This window comes from Seriola aureovittata, chromosome 3 (assembly GCF_021018895.1).
Source record: "Seriola aureovittata isolate HTS-2021-v1 ecotype China chromosome 3, ASM2101889v1, whole genome shotgun sequence".
Classification (NCBI taxonomy): Eukaryota; Metazoa; Chordata; class Actinopteri; order Carangiformes; family Carangidae; genus Seriola; species Seriola aureovittata.
In genome coordinates this window covers 15,665,171-15,688,500 of record NC_079366.1, presented here as the reverse complement: position 1 = coordinate 15,688,500, position 23,330 = coordinate 15,665,171, and the positions used below count along the sequence as shown (strand labels likewise).

General features: G+C 42.7%; 2 protein-coding genes across 12 annotated transcripts in view; both read right to left on the bottom strand.

Moving 5' to 3' along the window:
* grin2bb (glutamate receptor, ionotropic, N-methyl D-aspartate 2B, genome duplicate b) overlaps nucleotides 1-4,984 on the bottom strand; it is a 93,009-nt gene extending 88,025 nt beyond the window's left edge. For 3 of the 7 annotated variants that reach the window (XM_056372541.1, XM_056372546.1, XM_056372547.1), the window contains exon 1: nucleotides 4,641-4,984. The gene's annotated coding sequence lies outside the window, so the exon portion shown is untranslated. The other 4 variants (XM_056372542.1, XM_056372544.1, XM_056372543.1 and 1 more) reach the window with 4 other exon arrangements.
* Nucleotides 4,985-16,969: 11,985 nt separating this feature from the next.
* Nucleotides 16,970-23,330, bottom strand: part of atf7ip (activating transcription factor 7 interacting protein) — a 31,409-nt gene continuing 25,048 nt past the window's right edge. For all 5 annotated transcript variants that reach the window (XM_056372000.1, XM_056372004.1, XM_056372005.1 and 2 more), the window contains 6 exons: nucleotides 20,697-20,761; nucleotides 19,157-19,813; nucleotides 18,764-18,859; nucleotides 18,562-18,639; nucleotides 18,275-18,357; nucleotides 16,970-17,878 (listed from right to left, as the gene is read on the bottom strand). In XM_056372000.1, the coding sequence (XP_056227975.1) occupies nucleotides 17,420-17,878; nucleotides 18,275-18,357; nucleotides 18,562-18,639; nucleotides 18,764-18,859; nucleotides 19,157-19,813; nucleotides 20,697-20,761 (1,438 nt within the window). In that variant the 3' untranslated portion in view covers nucleotides 16,970-17,419. The remainder of the gene's footprint in view (nucleotides 17,879-18,274; nucleotides 18,358-18,561; nucleotides 18,640-18,763; nucleotides 18,860-19,156; nucleotides 19,814-20,696; nucleotides 20,762-23,330) is intronic.

The window sequence follows — 23,330 nt, the reverse complement described above, 5'->3', positions numbered from 1 at the left end:
GCATTAATGTCTGGTTATTTTATCCTAAAACAGTTTCCCTCAATTGAGGTTTCTGGTATCTGCTTATATTGTGTGTTACTCAGGTTTTTATTTTTTCTATGGTATTTTTCTTTAAGTGAAGCATTTCACATGGTTTACTTACATTCTTACATGTTTGCATTTTAATCAGTATTTCTGCCTTTATTGATAGTCAGGTAATAAGAACATTAAGGTGGTTAATTAGTGCATGGGTCACACTGACTCTCAATTTTGGGGCCCAAAATAAAAAAACTTTTTAAAAAAGGGTAAAAACTTAGCTTGATGTTACGTTGTTTGATGCTACTAAAAATCCTAAAATTTCATGCTTTAACAGAGGTAGGAATTAGTGGGGAGATGAACTGGGAAAATATTTATCTTCTGTGTTAACTTTGGTCCGGCAGTGTAATCTCTTAAAGAGAGCTGAAACAATTCGTTTTGATTGATCTAGCAGTCCATCAACACAAAATTAACCAGCAAATATTTTGAGAATTAATTAATTGTTACAGCTAAAAAAAAAAAAAAAAAAAAAAGCCTAAAAATTCTCTTGTTGCATCTTCTCAAAGGTGAATATTTGGTGGTTTTCTTGGTCTTAGGCAGTCAACTTAATAACTTTTTGGTTTTGGACCATTGGTTACAAAAGAACCCGACATTTAGTTATTTCATCCTGCATACCAGATTATCTGCAGATACACACAAGGGCATATCTGCAATAAACCAATGTTTGGCCAACATTTCCAGTCTTCATTTAAACGTGTATAATGTTCACAGGGATATGTCTGTATCTGGGAATGTGTGTGTGTGTTTATTATGTGTGTATTTTGAGGAAGTATGTAGGTATATGCAGTTTAGCCTTAGGAAAATAGTCAGAAGATATCCGCATGTGTAGAATTTTAATCCTGTCTGGCAGTGTAATGAATTATTCATTCAACAAATTTTATTTACAAAAATCCATCTTTTTTCTCTGACTCCTTCAAAGTCTAATAATTATCTCTGACTCTCTCTGAGTATTAAGATGCCACAGTTACCTTGAATTATGCAGAATGATACAATATATCCTTAAATAAACCTTTGCAGAAAACAACTAAATGAGGTTTTTTTGTTTGTTCACTTCCCTCACTAAGTTATGAACCAACAGCTTTTCAAAATTTTGAATTGTATTATTCGGTTTGAGTTATCTTTTATGGAAGAAAAGGTTTTAATATTATTTTTTCTGTCTATGTCAAACAAACTAACCAGATTGGTTTTCTTTAAATAAAAACTTTGGTTACTGTTTAAGTTTCATCTTCTGCTTTGTGGACACCTTGGTTGAAATCATGTTTGCTAACTGTTTTCTGTTTTGATGTGCACAGTATTTAAAGATCTCAACAACCCTAACACAGTTTTAATGACTGCTCTTTTGAACATAAATCCTTCATTAGACTTAAACCCGAGAGGTGAGCATGCCCTTTAAAGCCTTTATATTTAAACTACTGTGTGCTTGCAGCGTGGCAACATGGCACCAATCTTTTGAAAGATGTCCTAAATCATTTAGACTGTTTGTGCTTAGAGACACTCAGTTAAAATCAAGTTGAAACTTTTAGGGCAGGGGCCCACTCTTTCCCTCTGTTAACAGGGAATATCTAAGAGGAAGCTGATATAAGACCCTTGCTATGTTTTAAGTTTGCATACGTCTAGAAATCTGATGATATATTCAAATATGAAGTGACTGCAGAATGTCTTCGGACGCTTAAGTATTTTTTGTTGTCAGAAAGGTTTTAGTACGGGCAAAAGATACTATACAGACTGGATTCATACTTCAGTTAGGGAAATGTGGAATAATTTGCTTTAATCATCTTTAGCATAATTATGTCACTGTTAATTAGCTATTCAGTTGATTAGTTCATTCATTAAAAATTTTAATATAAAATAAGACCTCATAGTTGAGCCTCTGGTTGTGGAAAAGCTAACAAAGCACTGGATCACCTAGGCAATATATGATGCACTCTGAGACATATACAGCCTAGTATGTCATCTATAGTGCACAGTGTGCTCATTAAGGTCATGCTGCAGAGCCTAATACAGTAAAACTGGTGTATGAGTCACATTAGATCTGTGATTCATTTCCAGAGATCTAGTCAATTTCAGAGATCTGCTGCAGATCCATCGAGCAGGAAACAAAAAGAAATGTAATGGAGATGGAGGAGGAAGAGGAGGACGAGGACGAGGAGGAGGACAGCATCAGCATGGCATTGGTTAACAAACAACCAAATAAAATGCACAATAAGGACAGGAACAGGACTAAAACAAATGCATGTAAATGCATGCACCTGCACAGTGCACTGGACTAATTGAGTGAGTCAACTGATGACAGATTTAACCAAATTAACAGAGCACTTTGGATTGGTTTCTTCCATGTATTTGAAATAGTGCTTGCTCAGAATCATCCTTCAAAGCAGTGATAATGCATGAAATTCATAGAGATAGAAGAGTAAATATAAAGAAAATGGATAAAGATCAAAGGCATGGCCTGATAAACAGCCAATTAGTCACAGCAGGATGAAGAAAGGTTTAACAGTGCGAGCAAATGCGGTGGAAAATATAAAAAACACCCTTTACAGAGAACCTGCTGATGAAAGTTCATGCAGAATACACTGCCATCAGCATCATGCAGACATTCAAATGCACACACACACACACACACACACACACACACAAACACATGCACAACACTCTCTCGATTTGCTGTACTCCTGCACACACACATTCAGTGCACACACCTACTGTTCATGCATGTGCATACACTCAGTTGCCAAGAAAAAGTGAGTGCTATATTAATTCACTACTCACCTAATTAACTCTTTTCTGTAACACATAATTTATAGACTGTAGTGGAGATGTTTTACAGAGTAGCAGAGTTGAGACACAAAAGCAAAGACAGAGCAGAACGAGTGGTCCTTCATATTCCTTCATGACGATATCCCACTCTCAGAACAATCAAGAAAGAGGGATTAATTAAGGCCCTTTTTGAGTCCATAAGAAAGGGGAGAAAAAGAGACTAAAGTGGCTGGTGTGGGCCTACGCTACTGGGTGTAATTTTTCACCTTAAGGTGAGTGCACAGGCAATTTCAGGTTGATGTCCGTGGATATAGGCTAAAAACTTACTGAGAACAGACTAGCAGTGGTGATGCTTTAAAACATCGCTCCCAAAAAGGTGTGGCAGTGTGAAGTAGAGACGAAGCATCAAACACAACGTAAAGAAAGGAGGAAAATGTGACAGAGGAGGAGAGAGAAGGGTATAGTGATGAGATGGGATATTAAGTTCTATCTATTTTTATCTGTCTATCAGTCTGTCTCTATCTACAACCTGCACACGCTGTCTATTACACCTCAGATCCACAGCAAGGCATTACCCGCCTAATCCACTGTTCAACAGCCAACTAATGCCAACTCTCGGTCTCTCTTGCCTGGTAGAGGATGAGGATGAAGACAAGTGAAGGGGGAAGAGCTTCAGGGATGAAAAACAACCAGTTCTGGATGGAAACCGATCAAAGTGAGGGAAGGGAAAATTGAAAACATGCAAAAGCACGAGAATTCAATTCTGAAAATATTTATGATGATGATAAGGGGCGAATTTAGGATTTAGGATTGTGGGTCTGTCTGTCTGTGTGTCTGTGTTGGGAGGGTGGTGTATAAGAAGGGGCAGTAAAAGAACTAATGGCTGCTGATGGACTGGCAGGATGAAAATAAGCACAAATCAAGCATGAAATGGGATACACTCTTAATGACTTGAGATGCCCATTAGCTTCGAATGCAGCTCAATAAATAACATGAATAGAATATAAAGTAAATATCCCCAACTTTACCAAATTATAATCAGGACTACACTTATTGTTTTCCCCTTTACAACAGGTTGCAAAACAAATTGATACCTTTATTAAACAGAAAAGGGGACATGACATGTGGACAAATAAAAAGATTTCTCAAAGACAACAATTAAAAATGGGTGCACTTTGCCATGTTGAGAAGGACAGATGAGGGGAGGATGTGAAAACGATGCGAGACCAGACCAATATCGACTCACTTAACACTGTCTTTTTAGGCATAGTTTAGTGTGCGAGTGCATGTGTGTGTTAATGTGTGTTTTATGTATACGTAAAGCACACACAAATACACACAGACAGACAGATAGACAGACACTAAACGATAGTTAACCTACCTAGAGTAACATTTAAGAATCCCGCAAGAGTGTGATTCAAAGAAAATGGGTGTGGAGGGACAAAAAGAGAAGGAAAAGGGGGAAAAAAAGAGTCATTCATGAGGAGTTTTTTTAGTTGTCTTTGAAGAAAATTCATCCAAGTTCATATAACATTAGAGTTTAGAGACAGAAAGAGGCATAGGATGGGGGAACTGATGGCAGCAGTTAGAGATGAAATGGCAAGGAAGGACTGAAAGGTATGATCTGGTTTGGTGAAAGGGACGAAAGAGTGGAGAGGAGGAAAGAAAGAACAAAAATTAAAACAAAACTCCTCCCTCCTTTCTTTTTTCTCTCACTCATAAATAGAGGAAATTATACACCAGGTAGATGGAGAAGTAGATGAGGAGGCAAATGATGGAGAGAGAGACTATATGAAAAGATGAAGCACCTCCCAGCACCGCGATGAGGAATAAGAAAAATATAAAACGAAAGAAAAAATTGAATACTCCAAAGCCTTCCGTTTTTGCTCTGTTTTGTGAGGCGAGGGGGGGGGGCTTTCAGCTATATCCCCCCTCTCTCTGCAACTGGTCAGTCTTCTGTTATCTTCTGTCCTCCTCAAAGCAAGATGCTACCTTCCCTCCAGATGAGCTGTAACCATTTGGCAACACAGCTGTTAGAAATGGCACTCAGGCTGGCTGCATGGTGAGGTGCTGCTACCCAGAGATACAGTGAGAGAGAGTGTGGAGCCGAAAACACACCTCTGGCTGGTGTAGAGCGCAGATCACAACTCAAACTGCGCTCACTCGCTCGCTCTCCTCCCCTCGCTCTAAGGGGGGGGGGGGGGCAAAAGACAGACAGATAGAAAGGGAGAGAGAGGGAGAGAGAGATGTGTGGAGGTGGGTCTCTCTGTAGGATTGTAAATTAGAGATGCTACAGTAAAGAAGCGCTGTTGCAACAATTGTCAAGAAAGTAGTCTCTATAAAGAAAGCAATGGCTCCCTCTATTGCCCTGTGCTCAGATATGACAATAAATAAGAAGCAATACCACGCTGTAAAAATACTCCAACTAAATGTCATGCATTGAAGATGTTACTTAAGTAAAAGTACATTAGTATTCGTAAACTATCACAAGCAAGTAATCAATGCAGAAAAACTGTCCTTGTGACTGTTTTGTATTATTAAAATACTCTTTTATTGACTTGAACTAATTCATTTTTAAGGGTCTGCAATAAATAATTATTTTCATTACAGATAATAATTTTTCTTGATTAAACAATGAATTGTTTAGTCTGTCAAATGTCAGAAAAAAACAGCAGTCCGAATCCCAAATTTATGTTTAAAACAAAGAGAAACGGCAAATCTTTACATTTGAGAAGCTGGAACCATGAATACTCTGCTTGAAAAATTGGTTGATTAATTGGTTTTCAAAACTGTCAATTAATTGGTGATCAACTAATCGATTAATCAACATATCTTATTTTATATGCTCTTCATATGTCTTCAAAGTGGTATATAATGAAAATACTCAAGTAAAGTCGGCTACAAGTACCTCAAATTCATATTTAAGTAAATGTACTTCTTTTCATGCCACCAGTTACTTGAATATTATCAAATTTAAGAATAACACCAAAGGCCATTTTTCCTACTATGCTGTGTACTGAGAATTTGCCTATTAAAGTTCATATCAGCCTAACAGTTGCTGAGAACTGCTACATCCCTGATCACTTGTCAATCCCACAATAATAGGTTGAAGACACGTCTACATTTTGGGAATTTTGAAAATTCCCAACATAATGCTTAAACTTTAGAAATACATACTGAATTTTTTATCCAAACTGTTATTTGTCAAATTGGGATCCAAAAGAGGTCCTCCACCGATGCTGCACCAGAAATGGTTTCCCAGCAACATTTCAGTAACAGTAAAATGTATTTTTACACAGTAGACTCTCTATGTCTCTAGGCTGTGTTTCCAGTTCCACCAAAATCTGAAACCTCCCCAATCCTGTGAAGTTTGGAACAAACTATGAAAGAAAAACAATTACACGAATAAATTCATACATCAGATGTCAAAAGTAACTAAGTACTCAATATAGTGCTTAGTCTACAAGTTTTTAGGTACTTGTAATTTGTGTTTGACAAGTATAATTACTAGTTACTTTACAGATTAAGACTTTGAAAACAGAAAATGTTTTTGGAGCGCGTTTTCATTGTGGTGTTTGTACTTTTATTGAAACAGTAACTTGTGTCACCTCGGATCTACATGGATCATCATACATCACTTTTGGAAGCCCCAAAAAAAAGTTACTATAACATTATCTCAATAGGTTTACGCCATCTTTAAGATACCTTTCTTGGTGGCAATAAAACAACTTTGAAATGCCAAAATAACCAATTCTTCCATTAAATAAAATCCGTAATTCACGTCCCAGAATTAGATGTGCCTCTTAAACCGAAATACCACAACGCTACGAGTTTGTAGCTAGCTAGATAACGTTAGCTGCTTTTAGCCATAGCTAGGTGGGTCAGACACATGTAAAACAAACTCACCATGTTGTCGTTGATCTCAGGAGTCAGCAGTTCTGTAGGACACAGTGTGGTCGACATCACAAGAGGATGAAAACACGCGACACTGCGTGTTTTCACTGAAGGGACAATGACAGTGACAGGCCCTGATGTAGTTCAAAACTAACTGAACCCCACGATACTCGGCCAGGCTTCTGCGTGTAGAGCAGCAGAACAATGAGGCCAGACCCAAGTTAAGTCTCAATGTGTGAAAAAAAAAAAAAAAAAAAGTTAATTAAAAATAATTCTATATCCTTTTGGTCTTTTTAAATGATAAATTCATGGTTATTAATGATAATGATCATTTAAACAAATTTCGAAAGACTAAAATATTTTTATTTGATTAATCCATTTATGTCTGCCTAATAACAGGAGTACATCCTATGAGTACACCTCAACATCTTGGATGCCAAATTTTCAAACTGAACGGAAACCGCATCAGGTCATTGAATCAATCAGTTGGGTTTATCTGCAGCTCCCCCCTCTGGTGACTGAAAGCATTGTCGTCACCAATAAGTGGGTTTCAATCCAACTGTTTTTATGCGCATTTTCAATTTGTACTTTAAAAAAACCTGAATGAAATGCTGAAAAAAAAAACCCAAAAAACCCTTAAAATATCAAATAATAAATAATATAAATAAATACGTTTTTATGCTTGGCCAATTCAAAATGTAAAACAATTCAACAAAGTGTGATGGAAGACTGCATTCGAATAGTCTCTTCAAGGAAGGCTCCTAACTGACTGTATGTAAAAATGAATGTACCCACAGTGACATCACCCATAGTTTTCTGAAGACCCGTTTTGTGAGCTGCTCTGTCGTACCCATCTTGGCAGTGCCTGAACCGCCTAACTCCCGGCTAATCCAAAAAGTGGTGGGGTGTGTGTGGAGCTGAAACTTTTGTACATGCAGGTTTAATAACTGTGGCAAGCATATGCTCCTGGTGACATCGTTAGCACAGCCAGGCATATTGCTCGAGTGCTAACCTGTCAGGATCTGTATTCATTTTATTGGCATTTCCTGTTTTATTTTGAAGTCTTGGTTCTGTTGTGTTGCTGTTTGTTTTACTTCCTGGTTTTTCCCTCCTGTTTTGATTGCTGTCTCCGCCCTAATGTCTTTCACCTGTGTCTTGTTTCCTGTGTATTTAAACCCCGCCTCATTTCTCATGTCTTTGCCAGATTGTCTTTGTTACCCTAGTGTTCAAGCTCTCTCGCGTTTAAGTCCTGTTTGATTCCCCGTGTATGATCTGTTTTTGGTATTTTTGTGACCCTCGATTCTGCCTGTTCCTGATCTGCCCTTTTGCCTGGTTTGACTGTCTTTTTGGTATTTTGACCTCTGCTACGTTTCTTGGATTAAAGATTTGGATTTCGGACATTGTACTTCTGCCTGACTCTCTCTGCATTTGGATCCACACACACCTGCCCTTTACAGTACAATCTGGCCATGTCGGACCCAGCAGAGGGAGAGATGTTTGATCATGCTCTGGGAGCTCAAGGGAAGCGTCTCACCGATTTGGAGTGGGCAGTTTCCAGCCTGGGACCGGGAGTTCAGTCATTGTCTGAGCAGCTACAAGCCCTGGCTGCCCAGACTCGCCAAGTGGTTACTCGTCTGGATTCCATGTCTTCTGCTACAACAGGCCCAGCTGTTCCTGCTCCACCTCCAATACCCAGGGATCCTCCGGTTGATTTTTCAGAACCCAGAGCACCCCCCATCGAAAGGTATGATGGCACTCCTGAAACGTGCCGCTCATTTTTGACTCTTTGCTCGCTAACTTTTGAACTGCAGCCTCTTACCTTTGCCACTGAGCGTTCTAAAGTAGCATTTATGATCACTAATCTCACGGGGCGAGCACGTGAGTGGGCCACGGCTGAGTGGCAGAGACATTCATCTACCTGTGACTCTGTAGCTACTTTTTCTGCTGCTTTGGGTCGTGTCTTTGGTCAACCTGTCTCGGGCCGTGAGGCAGCCCGTGCACTTGGTAATCTCAAGCAAGGCAGAAGCCGTGTATTTGATCATGCCATCAGATTTCGCACTCTGGCTGCTGAGAGTCAGTGGAACGACGAGGCACTTGCAGACACTTTTTTCCTGAGTCTCTCTGAAGAGATGAAGGACAGACTTACCATGGTTGATCTTCCTACAAGTTTTGAGGGTCTTGTGGAACTTGCTATTAAGATTGACAACCGGATGCAGGAACGAGAGCGGCTCAGAGGAGCTACTGGCCCTGACGGTCACCAGCATGGGTGGCATAACAGCTCTAGGACACCCCTGTGGTCAGAACTTCATCAACCGATTTTCCGGCCTGCCCTGGATCTGCGCCTTTTAGCCCCAAGGAGGAACCTATGCAGCTTGGTCGTACCCGTCTGAACCAACAGGAACGCCAGCGCCGCCATCGTGAGGGACTGTGCCTCTACTGTGGGGAAATGGGGCACTTCCTGGCTCAGTGCCCGGTAAAAGGCCTGGCTCGCCAGTAACCAGAGGCCTACTGGTGAGCCACACCGTGACTGCCTCTACACCAGCACGCTCCTTGACCCCTGTTCAGCTCATCACTTCTCCCAAGAATTCCCTGGCCCTTACAGCCCTCATTGACTCCGGGGCAGACGAGAGCTTCATGGATCTGAACCTGGCCCACCAGCTGAATCTACAACTCCACCCTCTGTCCAAGCCACGCCGGGCCAGCGTTCTCGATGGTCACCTGCTCAACTGGGTCACAGACTAGACTCCTCCTCTGTCTCTGTTGATGTCAGGTAACCACAATGAGACTATTTCATTTTTTATTATTGACTCTCCTCAATACCCCCTTATCCTGGGTTATCCCTGGCTGTGTAAACACAACCCTCTCATGAACTGGGCTACTGGGAGAGTGTTACGGTGGAGTCCTACTTGTCAGTCTTCCTGTTTGTCTCCTCTGTCGGTTTCCTCGCCTGCTGATTCCTCTTCTGAGTTTCCTGACCTGTCCAGGGTGCGTGAAGTCTACCTAGACCTGAAGGAGGTCTTTAATAAGGTTCGTGCCACGTCCTTGCCACCACATCGCCCATACGACTGCGCCATAGAGCTCCTCCATGGTGCAGCTCCACCCAAGGGTCGTCTGTACTCCCTCTCCAGTCCTGAGAGAAAGGCCATGGATGACTACATACAGGGGGCGCTGTCTGCGGGGATCATCCGTCCTTCCTCTTCCCCTGCAGGAGCTGGGTTTTTCTTTGTGGAAAAGAAAGATAAGACCCTTCGTCCTTGTATTGATTATCGTGGCCTGAACGACATCACAGTGAAGAACCGTTACCCACTTCCTCTCCTGTCATCTGCCTTTGAGCTTCTTCAAGGGGCCCACATCTTCACTAAGCTGGATCTCCGCAACGCTTACCACCTCGTCCGTATTCGTGAAGGGGACGAGTAGAAAACCGCATTCAACACACCCAGTGGTCATTATGAGTATTTGGTGATGCCATTTGGACTTACAAACGCCCCAGCTGTTTTTCAGTCAATGGTAAATGATGTCCTCAGAGATATGCTGAATGTCTGCGTGTTTGTTTATCTTGATGACATTCTGATCTTTTCCCAGTCCAAAGAGGAACATGTGGGTCATGTCCGTCGGGTGTTGAATCGGCTGCTCCAGCATCAGTTGTTTGTGAAGGCGGAGAAGTGTGATTTTCACCAGACCACAGTGTCATTCCTCGGGCTTATGATTTCACCAGGACTGATCCAGATGGACCCAGAAAAGGTCAAGGCTGTTTTAAACTGGCCTGTCCCCACCGACCGGAAACAGCTCCAACGCTTTCTGGGTTTTGCCAACTTTTATCGCCGTTTCATCCGGAACTTCAGTCAGGTCGCAGCTCCTCTACATGCCCTCACCTCCTCAAACTCTAAGTTCTCCTGGTCTCCTGAGGCTGAGGCAGCCTTCCGTGCCCTCCTGTCCCGGTTCTCCTCGTCACCTATTTTGCAGATGCCCAACACCAAACTCCAGTTCATCGTTGAGGTGGACGCCTCTGATGTGGGGGTCGGGGCCGTTCTCTCCCAACGCTCTGCCAAGGACAATAAGGTTCACCCCTCTGCCTTTTTCTCCAGGAAACTCTCCGCCGCCGAGCACAACTACGACGTGGGGAATCGGGAGCTGCTGGCTGTGAAGTTGGCATTGGAGGAGTGGAGGCATTGGTTGGAGGGGGCAGAGCAACCATTTCTAGTCTGGACTAACCACAAAAATCTGGAGTACATCCGTGGAGCTAAGAGGCTCAACTCCAGGCAGGCCAGGTGGGTGTTGTTTTTTACCAGATTTAACTTCAACTATCGCCCCGGGACTCGTAATGTCAAACCAGATGCCCTTTCTAGGCAGTTTGAGGCAGGAGACCGCCCTCGGGATGCAGCTCCCATCCTGCCCCCTGACTGTGTGGTCGCAGCGGTGACCTGGGACATTGAGCAGGAGGTCCAGCATGCCCTTTCGGAGGCCCAGGTTCCTGATGGCTGTCCTCCTGGTCGGCTCTTTGTTCCAGGCCCGCTCCGTTCCCGAGTCCTGCAATGGGGGCACTCCTCTCCTCTTAGCTGTCATCCTGGGGTGAGTAGAACATTGAGTCTTATAACTCAACGCTTCTGGTGGCCCTCTCTCAGGGAGGATACCCGTGATTTTGTCTCTGCCTGTTCTGTTTGTGCCCGCAGCAAGGTCTCCCGACGCCCTCCTACTGGTCTACTCAGGCCTTTGCCGGTTCCACACCGCCCCTGGTCGCATGTGTCCATGGACTTTGTCACTGGGTTGCCTCCCTCAGAGGGTAAGACAGTCATCCTCACTGTCGTTGACCGGTTTTCCAAGATGGCTCACTTTATTGCCCTGCCTAAGCTGCCCTCTGCCAAGGAGACAGCGGAGGCAGTCCTGTTTCATGTGTTTCGGCTCCATGGTCTTCCTCAGGATGTTGTGTCTGACCGGGGTCCCCAGTTCGCCTCACGTTTCTGGAAGGAGTTCTGCAGGCTGCTTGGGGCATCTGTCAGCCTCTCCTCCGGCTTCCATCCCCAAACCAACGGCCAGACGGAGAGGTACAATCAGGAGATGGAGACGGCCCTCCGGTGCATCACCTCCCAAAGTCCATCCAGTTGGTCGCAGCAGCTCCTCTGGGTGGAGTATGCCCACAACTCCCTTCCCGTGGCTTCTACTGGTCTATCTCCATTCCAGTGTGTCTACGGGTACCAGCCTCCGCTTTTCCAGGACCTTGAGGGGGAGGTCTCTGTTCCTTCAGCCCACGCCCTGGTGCGCCGATGTCATCTCACCTGGAGGAAGGCTCGGGCAGCCCTCCTACGCACCAATATTGGATACGAGAGGTCCGCTAATCGTCATCGCACACCGGCTCCTCGCTACCATGTTGGCCAGAAAGTATGGCTCTCCACTCGAGACCTGCCAGTTCGGGGGGAGTGTCGTAAGCTGGGTCCCAGGTTTGTGGGCCCTTTCCCAATCTCGGCGATCATCAACCCTGCTGCTGTTCGCCTTCGTCTTCCTCGGACCATGAGGGTCCATCCGACTTTCCATGTTTCCCGAATCAAGCCCGTCAAGACCAGTCGTTTGGTCCCTCCCTCCGACCCACCCCCTCCGCCCAGGTTCATTGATGGTGGTCCTGTCTATTCGGTCAAAAGACTGTTGGCTGTGTCTTGTTTCCTGTGTATTTAAACCCCGCCTCATTTCTCATGTCTTTGCCAGATTGTCTTTGTTACCCTAGTGTTCTAGCTCTCTCGCGTTTAAGTCCTGTTTGATTCCCCGTGTATGATCTGTTTTTGGTATTTTTGTGACCCTCGATTCTGCCTGTTCCTGATCTGCCCTTTTGCCTGGTTTAACTGTCTTTTTGGTATTTTGACCTCTGCTACGTTTCTTGGATTAAAGATTTGGATTTCGGACATTGTACTTCTGCCTGACTCTCTCTGCATTTGGATCCACACACACCTGCCCTTTACATAACCTAAGACTTTATTTTATCATCATTTTATTCCATGTGTCTAGCCTGGCTCCAAAAAATTGGCGTGTCAATGACCCATACGTACAGACACTAGGATTGTATGTGCACTATAATTTATTTGTTCTAATCAAGTGTCCAGATGAACTTTACCTGAGAAGAGCTTGAGGAGAACTTGAAAATTCTCAAATATGCAGGAATAACAGCCTGTAAGACTACCACTATGTCTATGAAGATCGACTCCCTTTTGGAGCCAGCCTCAACAGGCCATTCAAGGAAGTGCAGTGAAAGTATAATGTACACAGTATATACAGATGCTATACACAGAGATGGGCTGTTGTAAAGTGTTATAGTGAACAGTAACAATGATTTCCTGAAATGTTTTTTGTGACAGTGGAGCTGAATGAGTTTGTGAGACAGGAAGCTCCACTGTTTCTGCAGTGTCATGGAGGGGATTAGATGGATGGATTCCTCAAAAATTATAGTCTGTTCATCCCCTTCTTGTTCACAGCATCAGTGTTGGTCCTTCTGTCCAGTCAAGTCAACACCCAAGTACTAACAATGGTTTGATCACAGTTGTCTTTCTCCTATCAACCACCATCTCCTTGTTCTTCTCCACAAGTCTTTCCAGTATCTTCGTGACATATGTGGCGCATGTGCAACCAGTCTGATGTCATTGGAGAAAGATGAGGTTATCTTCTTGGGTACCTGTACCAAGCAGATTGTTTTCCACAGCACCAATATCCTTTCCTGCCTCAGACTTAGGTTAAAGATGTGTTGCAGGATACCAGACAGCTGGGTAATGTAGGACTTCAGGACACTGGGACTGATACGATTAGGGCCTGCAGCTTTGCCTTGGTGGATTTACTTTAGCTGTCTTCTATCCTTGCTGGTCTTCACAGCCATTTTGGGGAGCATGGTCATGTCAATGGAGGTTGGAGTTGGGGGGGTTGTGATCAAAGTTGCTCAGCAGGGTGGGGTTGTGGTAGGACAGGGGAATGTTTTGGTATCTGAGAGGGTATGAGGGCTGGTCCAATGTGAAAAGGCACAGATTGGGATCCAAAAAAACAAAAACACAGGTCGTTGGCTCCGTCTAGGCTGCCCCCCTGTTGACGGTCTTTGATGTTGAAGTTAATTCTCCAGATTCTCTCAGTCAGTTTCATCTTGCGATCACACTGTACCCATTTCAGATCATCATTGTCACCAGATCTGCTTCTTTTTATTCAGCAGATCCTTCAAATCATTTTTGTTCCAAGGCTTGTTTTTGGGAAAACAGTGTACAGTCGTGGTTAGGATGGTTGTATCCTCACACAAGTTTATATACTCTGTGATACAGTGATGTTATTAATGGCACTCCCATGTAGTTTGCAGAGCACATCCCAATCCATAGTTTTAAACAATCCTTCAGGGCATTGCTGGCCTCCTGAGTCCACCTTCATTCCTTGTGTAAACAAGCTCCCTTTGAACTGCAGGAACATATTAAGGCTTTACAGAGACTAGGTTATGGTCTAATCTCCCAAGTGGGGGCAGGTCAGTGGCACTCTATGCATCTTTATCATTTGCATACAAGTGGAGTGGAGTCCAGTTTAACATATTAAAAATCCCCAGTGGTGGTAAAAAAAGCCTCAGAGAGTTGAGACTGGTTGTGTGCAAACACAGCTTCACTGTGCTTGGCACAATCCCAACAGCAAAAAATGTGAGAAATAGAATGATAAAAATCAAAAGATACTGAAAAAGCTTAGGAGCCATAGTGAATGGTGTTCCAAGTGAAAGAATAAGAGAGACAGGTGATGTGCGCCAAAAGGCCAGGCAACCAGAGACACATGGCAAAAGTGAAGTTTAAGTTGGAAGTGTGTGTGTATGTGCAGGCCTCCCAATAAAAGACACTGTCGGAGTGAATCATGGGGGGAAATCACAGTGGCAGCGAGACCTGCTACAGGGTCTCAACTAGATATTCCCAGTTCACCTTCACTACATGTCTAGGCTTTCCAGGGCTTTTCAGTACCCTCCTCCACCACCAAATCTGACTCACGACCAGGTAGTAATTATATGACAGCTCTGATCTTGTCTTCACCTGAGTATCCATGACATATGACCGTAAATCTGATGACACGGCTCAAGTTGATAAAATGATCTTTGGGATACTGTTATCATAAAGCCCACCTTGCAGTACCTAATGCAAACATGTTGTTTGTTAAGGAATATCCATGACTAGCACAGATGTCCTGTAACAAAATATCATCACAAATTAGGTAGGCCATTCCTCCAAGTCACCATCCAGAGGACCACGGTGTCTCCAAGCAACACACTCTGCAGGACACTATACAAAGTCTGGATACTCTGAACTGCTGTTCAGCACAAAGGCACAACTGGAGCTGTCTAAGCAAGACACAATTTTATGGAGGTCCCCCCCTTGTTCTGAGGGATAACTTCCAATACAGCATCCTGCCTGTGCCTCTCACCCTGAGAAGAGTCCGTTCTGGATGCCTCCTCAATGACATAGTTAATGCAGCTAACATAGGCGCTACCCTGGTTGGTATAGCCATGTAGGCATGGATTTTTAGAAATACATTATGGTGTGTCTGGGATTGTCTATGCGAGTCCCTCATCTGGCAAGGTATCTGCCTGTGCTTGAGGCAGCTACATCTCCACCTATTTTTTCCTTTTTTAACTTTTTCCATGTTGACTATTCATGAGCTTGTTACATGTTAGCCATTTCCGTCCCGGCACATCTGGAACCTGCCAACCTAAGCTAGATTTCTGAAGCAGTCAAACTTGAATTATGAGTGACAAAAAGTCCCAGCAATCATCATTACTGAGCTCCTGCCTAGTCACCTTCTATGACTTATATCAATGCAACATCCCTGGATCCAGGTATGTCTACCAAGTAAACCAGTCTCTCCACTGTCAACCACTCTAGAGCCTTGATGTAGGTCTCACCTGCAGTCATCCAGTTAAAATCAAAATCAGAGTTTTTGCTCACCTCCACTTATTTATGCTACTGAAGTGTTGTTGCACATAAGATCGAGCTGACGGCAATAGAGTAAGATATCATTCTCCATCAGTCATGGATTTGAAACATTAAAAACACAGAGACACTTATGAAAAACAAGACACATATTAATAAACAAGACCGATAGCCTATCTCTCTTGCTTTCCAATTGGCTCTATTCTATTGCAGTCAGCTTGATCTTATGTACAACAACACTTCAGTAGTTAGCGGTGAGGTGGGTCAACCGTCCTGGATCCAAGCTTAGTTTAAATCTTAGTTTAAATCCTTAGTTCCCCCAAATCTAGTCTTTTCCAAGAGTATCTGAACCAGGAATTCTGGCATCCAGTTTCTTCCTTGGTTTTGGTGGGACTGTGTGGTTGACTTCATTGATGCTTACATGGACCATCTGGCCACCCCCAAGTGGGTGCCACCTTTCTCTCTAGGTTCCTGAGTAGTTCCATCTGGTTCTTTCGTCACCTGGCAATCCTCCTGACTGGTTTAGGCGGATGTGCCCCAATATTTAAATGTGTTAAATATTGGGGCACAGCGGTGGTGCTATAGCACCACCATCAGACCAGACTCAGTTTTCAACTGAAGATGAATAAGCCCATTGGTTTTCCACTAGCACCACCACCAGGGCTACCTTTGTTTTTAAAGAACCATATCTCCTGATATATTGTGTTAGGTGATATGGTTTATTGTGCACATTACTCATACATGAGGATTAATAACCATTTTGATTTGGTGGCTTGTTTTGTAATTCTTCAAATCATATCTATGCAGTGGACGTCTGCACTTAATCATTTTCTCTTTGCTTGATTTCATAACAACAAATGTACTTTTTCAGCTCTCTGCTTCTGCTGTTAAAGCAACAAATGAGAAATGCAATATTATGCTAGACACTGTCATCCTCTTGTGGTCTGTGTGGAACAACTAGAAGATGAGTGCTACAGTCAATGTCATCACTAATGTTGGCAGATCTGCGTTTCATCATAGGCTGCCAGATTTATAGAGCAGCTGTTAGATTTCTGAGGAAAACAAAGCTTCAGCAGATCAGCCTAATTATCTGGATCACCATGCAGGGGAAATACAAGGCATTCAGTGTGTCTGTGTACAAAGTACTGTATATCCATTTTAATTGGTAAAACATGGGATTTTCTCACAGACATGTTACCAAAGTGCCAGTATCTCTACGGGTACTGTTTTAATTAAGGTGTTAGACTAGTGGTGTCAGTAATTGCAGTGAAAAGCTATGAACCAAACAACAGCAGATACAATTAGTCACAAATTTACTAAGTCAAGACTTTAATAAAACCTTTTATTGTGTTTGTCAAAGTCTGGGTACCAGACAGAACTTACAAAAGTTATCATTCAGTTTCTACCACACATTTATACATATCTGTGCAATTCTGAGCTTACATTGATAATCCTGTCACCTCTTCTCAAGTAAAGCAAAAGACATCTGGGTCAGAGTAACAGGAGTAAACAACATAAATATCCAACTTGGTAGAGAGGCAAAGTAATTCAATTATGTACAACAGCTTAAGTCACAAAAAATACAATACATACATTAACCAGACAAAACCAACTGTTTGTTGCTTCAATTTCCCAAGTCAGTCAGAAGTCCAGTTGTAATGTAGATATTTACAGATACTGTATGTCTTCAATGCACAATATTTGAGTTCCTAACAAAAAAGAAGTAAAGGAAGTCATGAACTTTCAAATGCAAAAAAAGGTTTCCACTCCTTAACTGTTCAACTTGAGCTGGAACTGATGACATTTGTGCACTGAGGTTCACAGAAGGAGCCAAAGCGCCCGTAGATGTCTTTGGCTCGAACAGCAAAATGATAAGTGGAGCCAGACTGGAACTGGGTCAGTGTACAGGCCATGGGAAGAGGAAGGGCCTTCACCTCCCCAATCTTCTTCCAGTGCTGCTGTGCTGCATTGCTGTTTGAGTTGTCTTGATGGAAGGCATAGAGGTGATAGCTGTCTACAGCTGCACAGGTCCGATCAGTTTCTGCCACACACCAGGACAGCACTATACCAGTCTGACTTGGCACCAGCTTCAGCTGAGGTTGCTGAGGAGGTGAGGTGCGCTCAGCCTCGGGGGGTAAACGTGGAGGTGCAGGTGCTGCTGGGAGAGGGGGCAGTACCATGCTGGAGCCCCTGGCTGGCGCAGTAGTGGTTACAGTGCGGGATTTCAAAGGAGAGTCCTATAAAAGAGGAAACCGTCATAAGTTAGTCATCTAGTAAAAGGGGCTAAATATGATCATGACCACTATTTCTTGAATAATTTAAAAACATCTTATTATCATTTATAGTGAAATGAAAGTGGTTCTAGAAATGTTATGGAGAAAGTTTTTCAAAAACTGAGATAAATAAAAGCTCAACTTCCAAACAGCCATCAAATTGAGCTTTTACAGTTAAGAATCTGTCTACTGGACAAAGTCAACTGGACTGATGGCAGCCTCTCAGCATAAGATCCGCACATTTCGTTACAACATCACATGCAAATAATAAATAATCAAGACTTAACAGGTAAGGTATAGAATTAAATAACTAAATTTGTTCTATGCAAAATATAAAAAAATGTATTTCTAATTCATCACCAGTGGGGGGCGGTGGTGGACTGTCAACTGAGGATTGCTGGAAGAGTTCTGACTGATTTGCGGGGACAACCTTGCTCCTGAACCTGAGGACAGAGCAGATGTGAAAATTAGATATGCAGTTTACATGCAAAATACACAAACTTTAATTGTGTTTATTTTTTTATTAAGAATTAGATGCAATATTTATCATAACAGTGCCCAATAATTAACATGACATGAGCAGTGGTTTATGCGTTTGTTAGAATATGACATGCATGCACTAAATCAATATAATGTGGCGGTCTTACTGTTGGGAATGCTGACGACTGGGTGAGGACGCTGACTCGGAGAGGGGGCTGCAAGGGTGGCATTTTTCACTCCTGTCACTGCAGAGCGTGCAATACAACATAATAAGACTTAAAGCTGCTTTTCAATACAATATTTGAACAAACATCATGAATTAAAAATCTATTTTATTGTATGGGAAAAACAGGTATGCTTCAGCCTTACCTTGCACATCATCATCATCTTCAGTGAGATCGATGACAGAGCCTTTGGGTCGTGTCGTGGCTGATTTGGATGAAGTGGCTCCTGTAGCTTGGTTGTCTGAGAAAAGAGAAAATAAAAGTTGATCAAGAGAAATAAAAAAATAAAAAAGACAAATACAGCAACAAAACACCAAAACAAGCAAATTGTACAGAAAGGCACATTGATGTTTAAACGATAATATACATTTTAAGTGAAAACCAAATGTTGCCATGTCTTTTATCTCCCCGTCTGACGTTTGTGCGCGTGTCCCACATGACAGACAACTTGATTTTTACAAGCTTCTGAATCCAGGAGAGATGACATTTTATATACCACCAAAACAAAACAACCTTTCTAATCAACGCAAACCCCCACCTGTCTTTGATGTCAGAGACGTCCCTTGTGGGGGTCCTGGAGCAGTGGAACCTGTTGCTGCTGGCCCCGACGTTGCAGGTGAAGAGGCTGACGACATAGCTCCGGCTACAGACACAGACTGAGCTGGAGTCCTGGCTGTGGTAACAGACACCCCAGCATTGGGCGTAGTTATCCCCCCAGCACCACCCTGGTACACGGCTCGTGCAAGAGAGATTTGGGCAGAAGACATCTGGCCAGTGGAGGCCTGGAGCGCTGGGACAGTGGCAGCGGCTGGGGCAGACATTGGTGCTGTGGTAGTGGTGGGAGCAGGCTTGAGTATAAAAGTGGCGGTGGAAGCAGTGGTTTTGGCCTTGTTGAGTGAGTTGGCTGCAGACAGAGAGGAGACAGGGATGTTGACCAGCGTTCCTGCCTGGCCATTAGTCACTGATAAAGGCAGCTGGATGAGAAGCGGCTGGCCTGTAGCCACCATGCTGCTCCCAGGGGCCGTCTTCAGCAGTAGGGTGCCTGTGGGACTCTGAGTGGTAATGCCAGTGGAAGCAGCATTAGAGGTGGAGGTGATCAGCTGGAGGATGGGGGCCTGTGTAACCATGGCTGTCGAGGTGGATGTTGCTGCTGGGACTGGGGCTGGGGCTGTTAGAGCTTGTGGGGCTGGATTTGCTGAGGAAAATAGGAAAGTGTCACTGAGATTTTCAAATGAACAGGATTTTGCACTCCTTTACTCATCTGCTCCTTATTAATTACAGTCAACTAAAAGGTGCAAAACCAGAAGCAGATTAGTCCTCATTGTAATCATCCATTAAAAACCTATCCCAGCATGCAATGAGCAAAAGACAGGTAAACACCTATTCCAACTCATCCACTCAGATACAGACAAATTCATTCACATGCTTACACACACCAACAGGAAACTGAAAGAATAAGGATGGTGATAGATCCATTATTATCAGTACATCTCAGACCAAAACCTCCCTGAGCCCGTCTGTGGCACTCAGCTCCAAGCCCATTAGTTATCAAAAACATATTTTTTATTTTTTTGATGTGGGACTGGCTTTCCTTTCAAAGCTGGCAAGAATCTAGGTGCAGTGAGAGTGATACTTAAACAAAAAAACATCACAAATGTGCACTTTCATTTTTTCAAAAGGCAGTTGGGCACTGTAGTTTTTAATAAAAATAACTGACTGGACTAAATAGAGATGGGGACCATTTTCAGCTGCAGACTTGGTAATGCATGCGAGTATTTAAGCCAGCAGGGCAGCGTATGCCGATTGCTTCAAAATAAAATATGGTGCCCATGTTAATGGTAATGAAGGAACATGTCGCTCTGTGTTTGGCTTCACAGGGAATACATGTTAGTTTGATCAAATCATAGTTGGGTTTGGTCTTTTAAAACATTTCTTAGCACAATGGACGGGACATGACAGAATCCAGACAAAAATCACATGAAAAAATAGAAAACATGCAAACTATAATGCCACTGGTTATTCTATCGAAAACAAAGACCAATAAAACATCCTACGCAAAAGGAAATCCTACAACTCACCAGGTGTGCTGGAGGAAGAAACTGTTGCTTGAGTCTGCTTTACCTCCATGGAAGTCCGGACTGGCCTGTTCAGAAAGATTGCTTATGCTTAGAGTTTTTCACACTTTGAGCCGTTTATGTCCATGACAGGAAGACGATTGAATGTGGTAAGGTGCTGAGATTTCAATTTATTCCATTTCATACAGTCATCTTTGAACAACATGTGGCAAGACTCGACCACATAATTAAAGTACATGTCTGAATTTTCATTAAAGCATTTATCGGTATGCAATTATAGTTAAGCGTTTTTGAGTGTGGTGCCAACTCCGCAACTTTTTGTGTACAAGTCATCGGGGTGCAGTGAGACTGATATTTAGACAAAACGTTTTGATAATTTCAATGACACATAATGACAATTGTCCCAGTATGCTTCTGTTGCTGTAGCATGAAACCCTCAAAATGACAGCTATTTTTTTTATTTAACCTTTATTTAACCAGGAAAAGTCTCTGAGATAAAAAATCTCTTTTATAAGAGCATCCTAGCAGAGACAGGCAGCAGCACAATTAACATGGTTGCAGAGATACATGTGACAACAAAAAATGAAAATAAAGAATAAATTACAGAATTGTAAAATATCAAAAATATTCATCATATTCGTCACAAGTCATCAACATAGGGGATCAAATGGGGGCAATATGAATCAGTCATCAGTCAAAACATCTACAGCCAGATGTCCAGGCCTCCAAGTCATTTAAAATTGCTTTAAATGCATCCAGTGAGACCAGCTCCCAAATATACAGGTTATTTTGCAACTTATTCCAAGCAGAGGGAGCAGCAACCTTTTTCCCAGTTCAGTTTGGGCTTTAGGGAGATAATAGGAATAAGTCCTGGGAGCGAAGACAGTAATTTCCCATATTTATTTGAAGGATACAGATTTGTAGGTGAGATGGAAGCAGACCAAGAATAACCTTACAAATAAGAATATGCCAGTGGTTAAGTCTAAGGGTGGACAAGGCAGACCATCCAACCTGAGCATACAATGAGAAATGGTGAGTAAGGGCATTAAAATTTGTCATAAACCTCAGTGCTCCATGGTGGACAGTACCCAGCGTGTGTAAGCATTGCAAAGATGCATGCACATATACTACATTGCCATAGTCCAGCACAGACATAAAGATGACAGTGACAAATCTTTTGGCATCGAAGGAAAGGTAAGACTTGATTCTAAAATGAAAACCCAATTTCAGCTTTAGTTTTTGTCACTAATTGCTATATTTGAGGCATAAAATAGAGAATCGTCAATTACAATCCCTAGATATTTGTATTGAGATACAGACTCAATCTCAGAGTCCTGAGATTGGACTCTGAGAGTGATAGATGAAAGGTTTAGTGGCTTCAATTTTGTACTAGAAAACATTGTTACATTTGTTTTGTCAGCATTCAGAACTAAATTTTAAAATCATACAAGGTACCTTGCGCAGTGTTAAAAGCTTGTTGAAGCTGACAAGGAGCCTGGCTTGATGTAAACTCAGAACAGTATCATCTGCATAAAGTGGAAATTTGCATTGGAAACATTTTGATGAGGACTGTTGATATATATATATATATATATATATATATATATATATATAATATATATATATATATATATTATATATATATATATATTATATATATATATATATATAGAATAGGAGTGGTCCAAGGACCGATCCCTGGGGCACACCCTTAGATACACTAAGGGAGCTAGAGGTGAAGTTCCGCCTGCATGCACTGAGGTCTGCCTGATAAACAGTTTTCAAACCTACAGACAGTTTGTTCAGTCCTACATTGATAGGTCTTTACTTCAATATTGCATGATCCACAGTGTTAAAAGCCTTAGACAAGACAATAAAAGGGGCTGCACAAGGTTGCTTGTTGTCTAAGGATTCACTGAAATCATTTACTACTTTTAAGGCCGCTGTAGTTGTGCTGTGTTTTTCCTAAAACGTAATTCATAGTCAGATAAGATATTGTTAGTAGATAAAAACTCTTTGAGTTGTTCTTTCATCATATTCTCGAAAAAATTCTGCTCTTCTCTTCACTCGCAGTATTTCATTGATAACATCCCGAATTTCTCTCCAGCTGTCACAGGACAGTAGAGGGAATCGACGCTCAATGTACATCCTCATCGTCTTCCTTAAGTTCGTGGGCAGTGCGTCCTTGCCCAATAATCCAACATAGTTGACCTTTGCAACCCAGTCACAGTAGACATCATATGGGACTAAGGAGCGGAATATGTACGATGCGTAGCGATCAGCCCTGGGATTCCCTGAGCTTCTTTTGCAGTTGTGGTACAGCACTTTCTCCAACTGGGAAGTGATCGTGCGGAGTTTAATGTCTGCTCTGCATCTTCCCTCACTGTATTCTGCCAGCTTTTTTGCCATGGCAATATGACGTGCCATATCTTTGTCCTCTTCCTCCTCCATTTTCTCTTCTTTCTTGTCCTTCTTGACAGACAGTGCAGGAGTCTTACCAACAGAGGGCACCACTTCTTCACTGGGCACCTCACGATGTGGCTCTACTGTCTGCCGACGGAGCACGCTGTTGGGAGGAGAGGTGCAGTTTTAACTACACTCTGCACTGGATGAGGAAACGCTCAGGCTTCACATTGT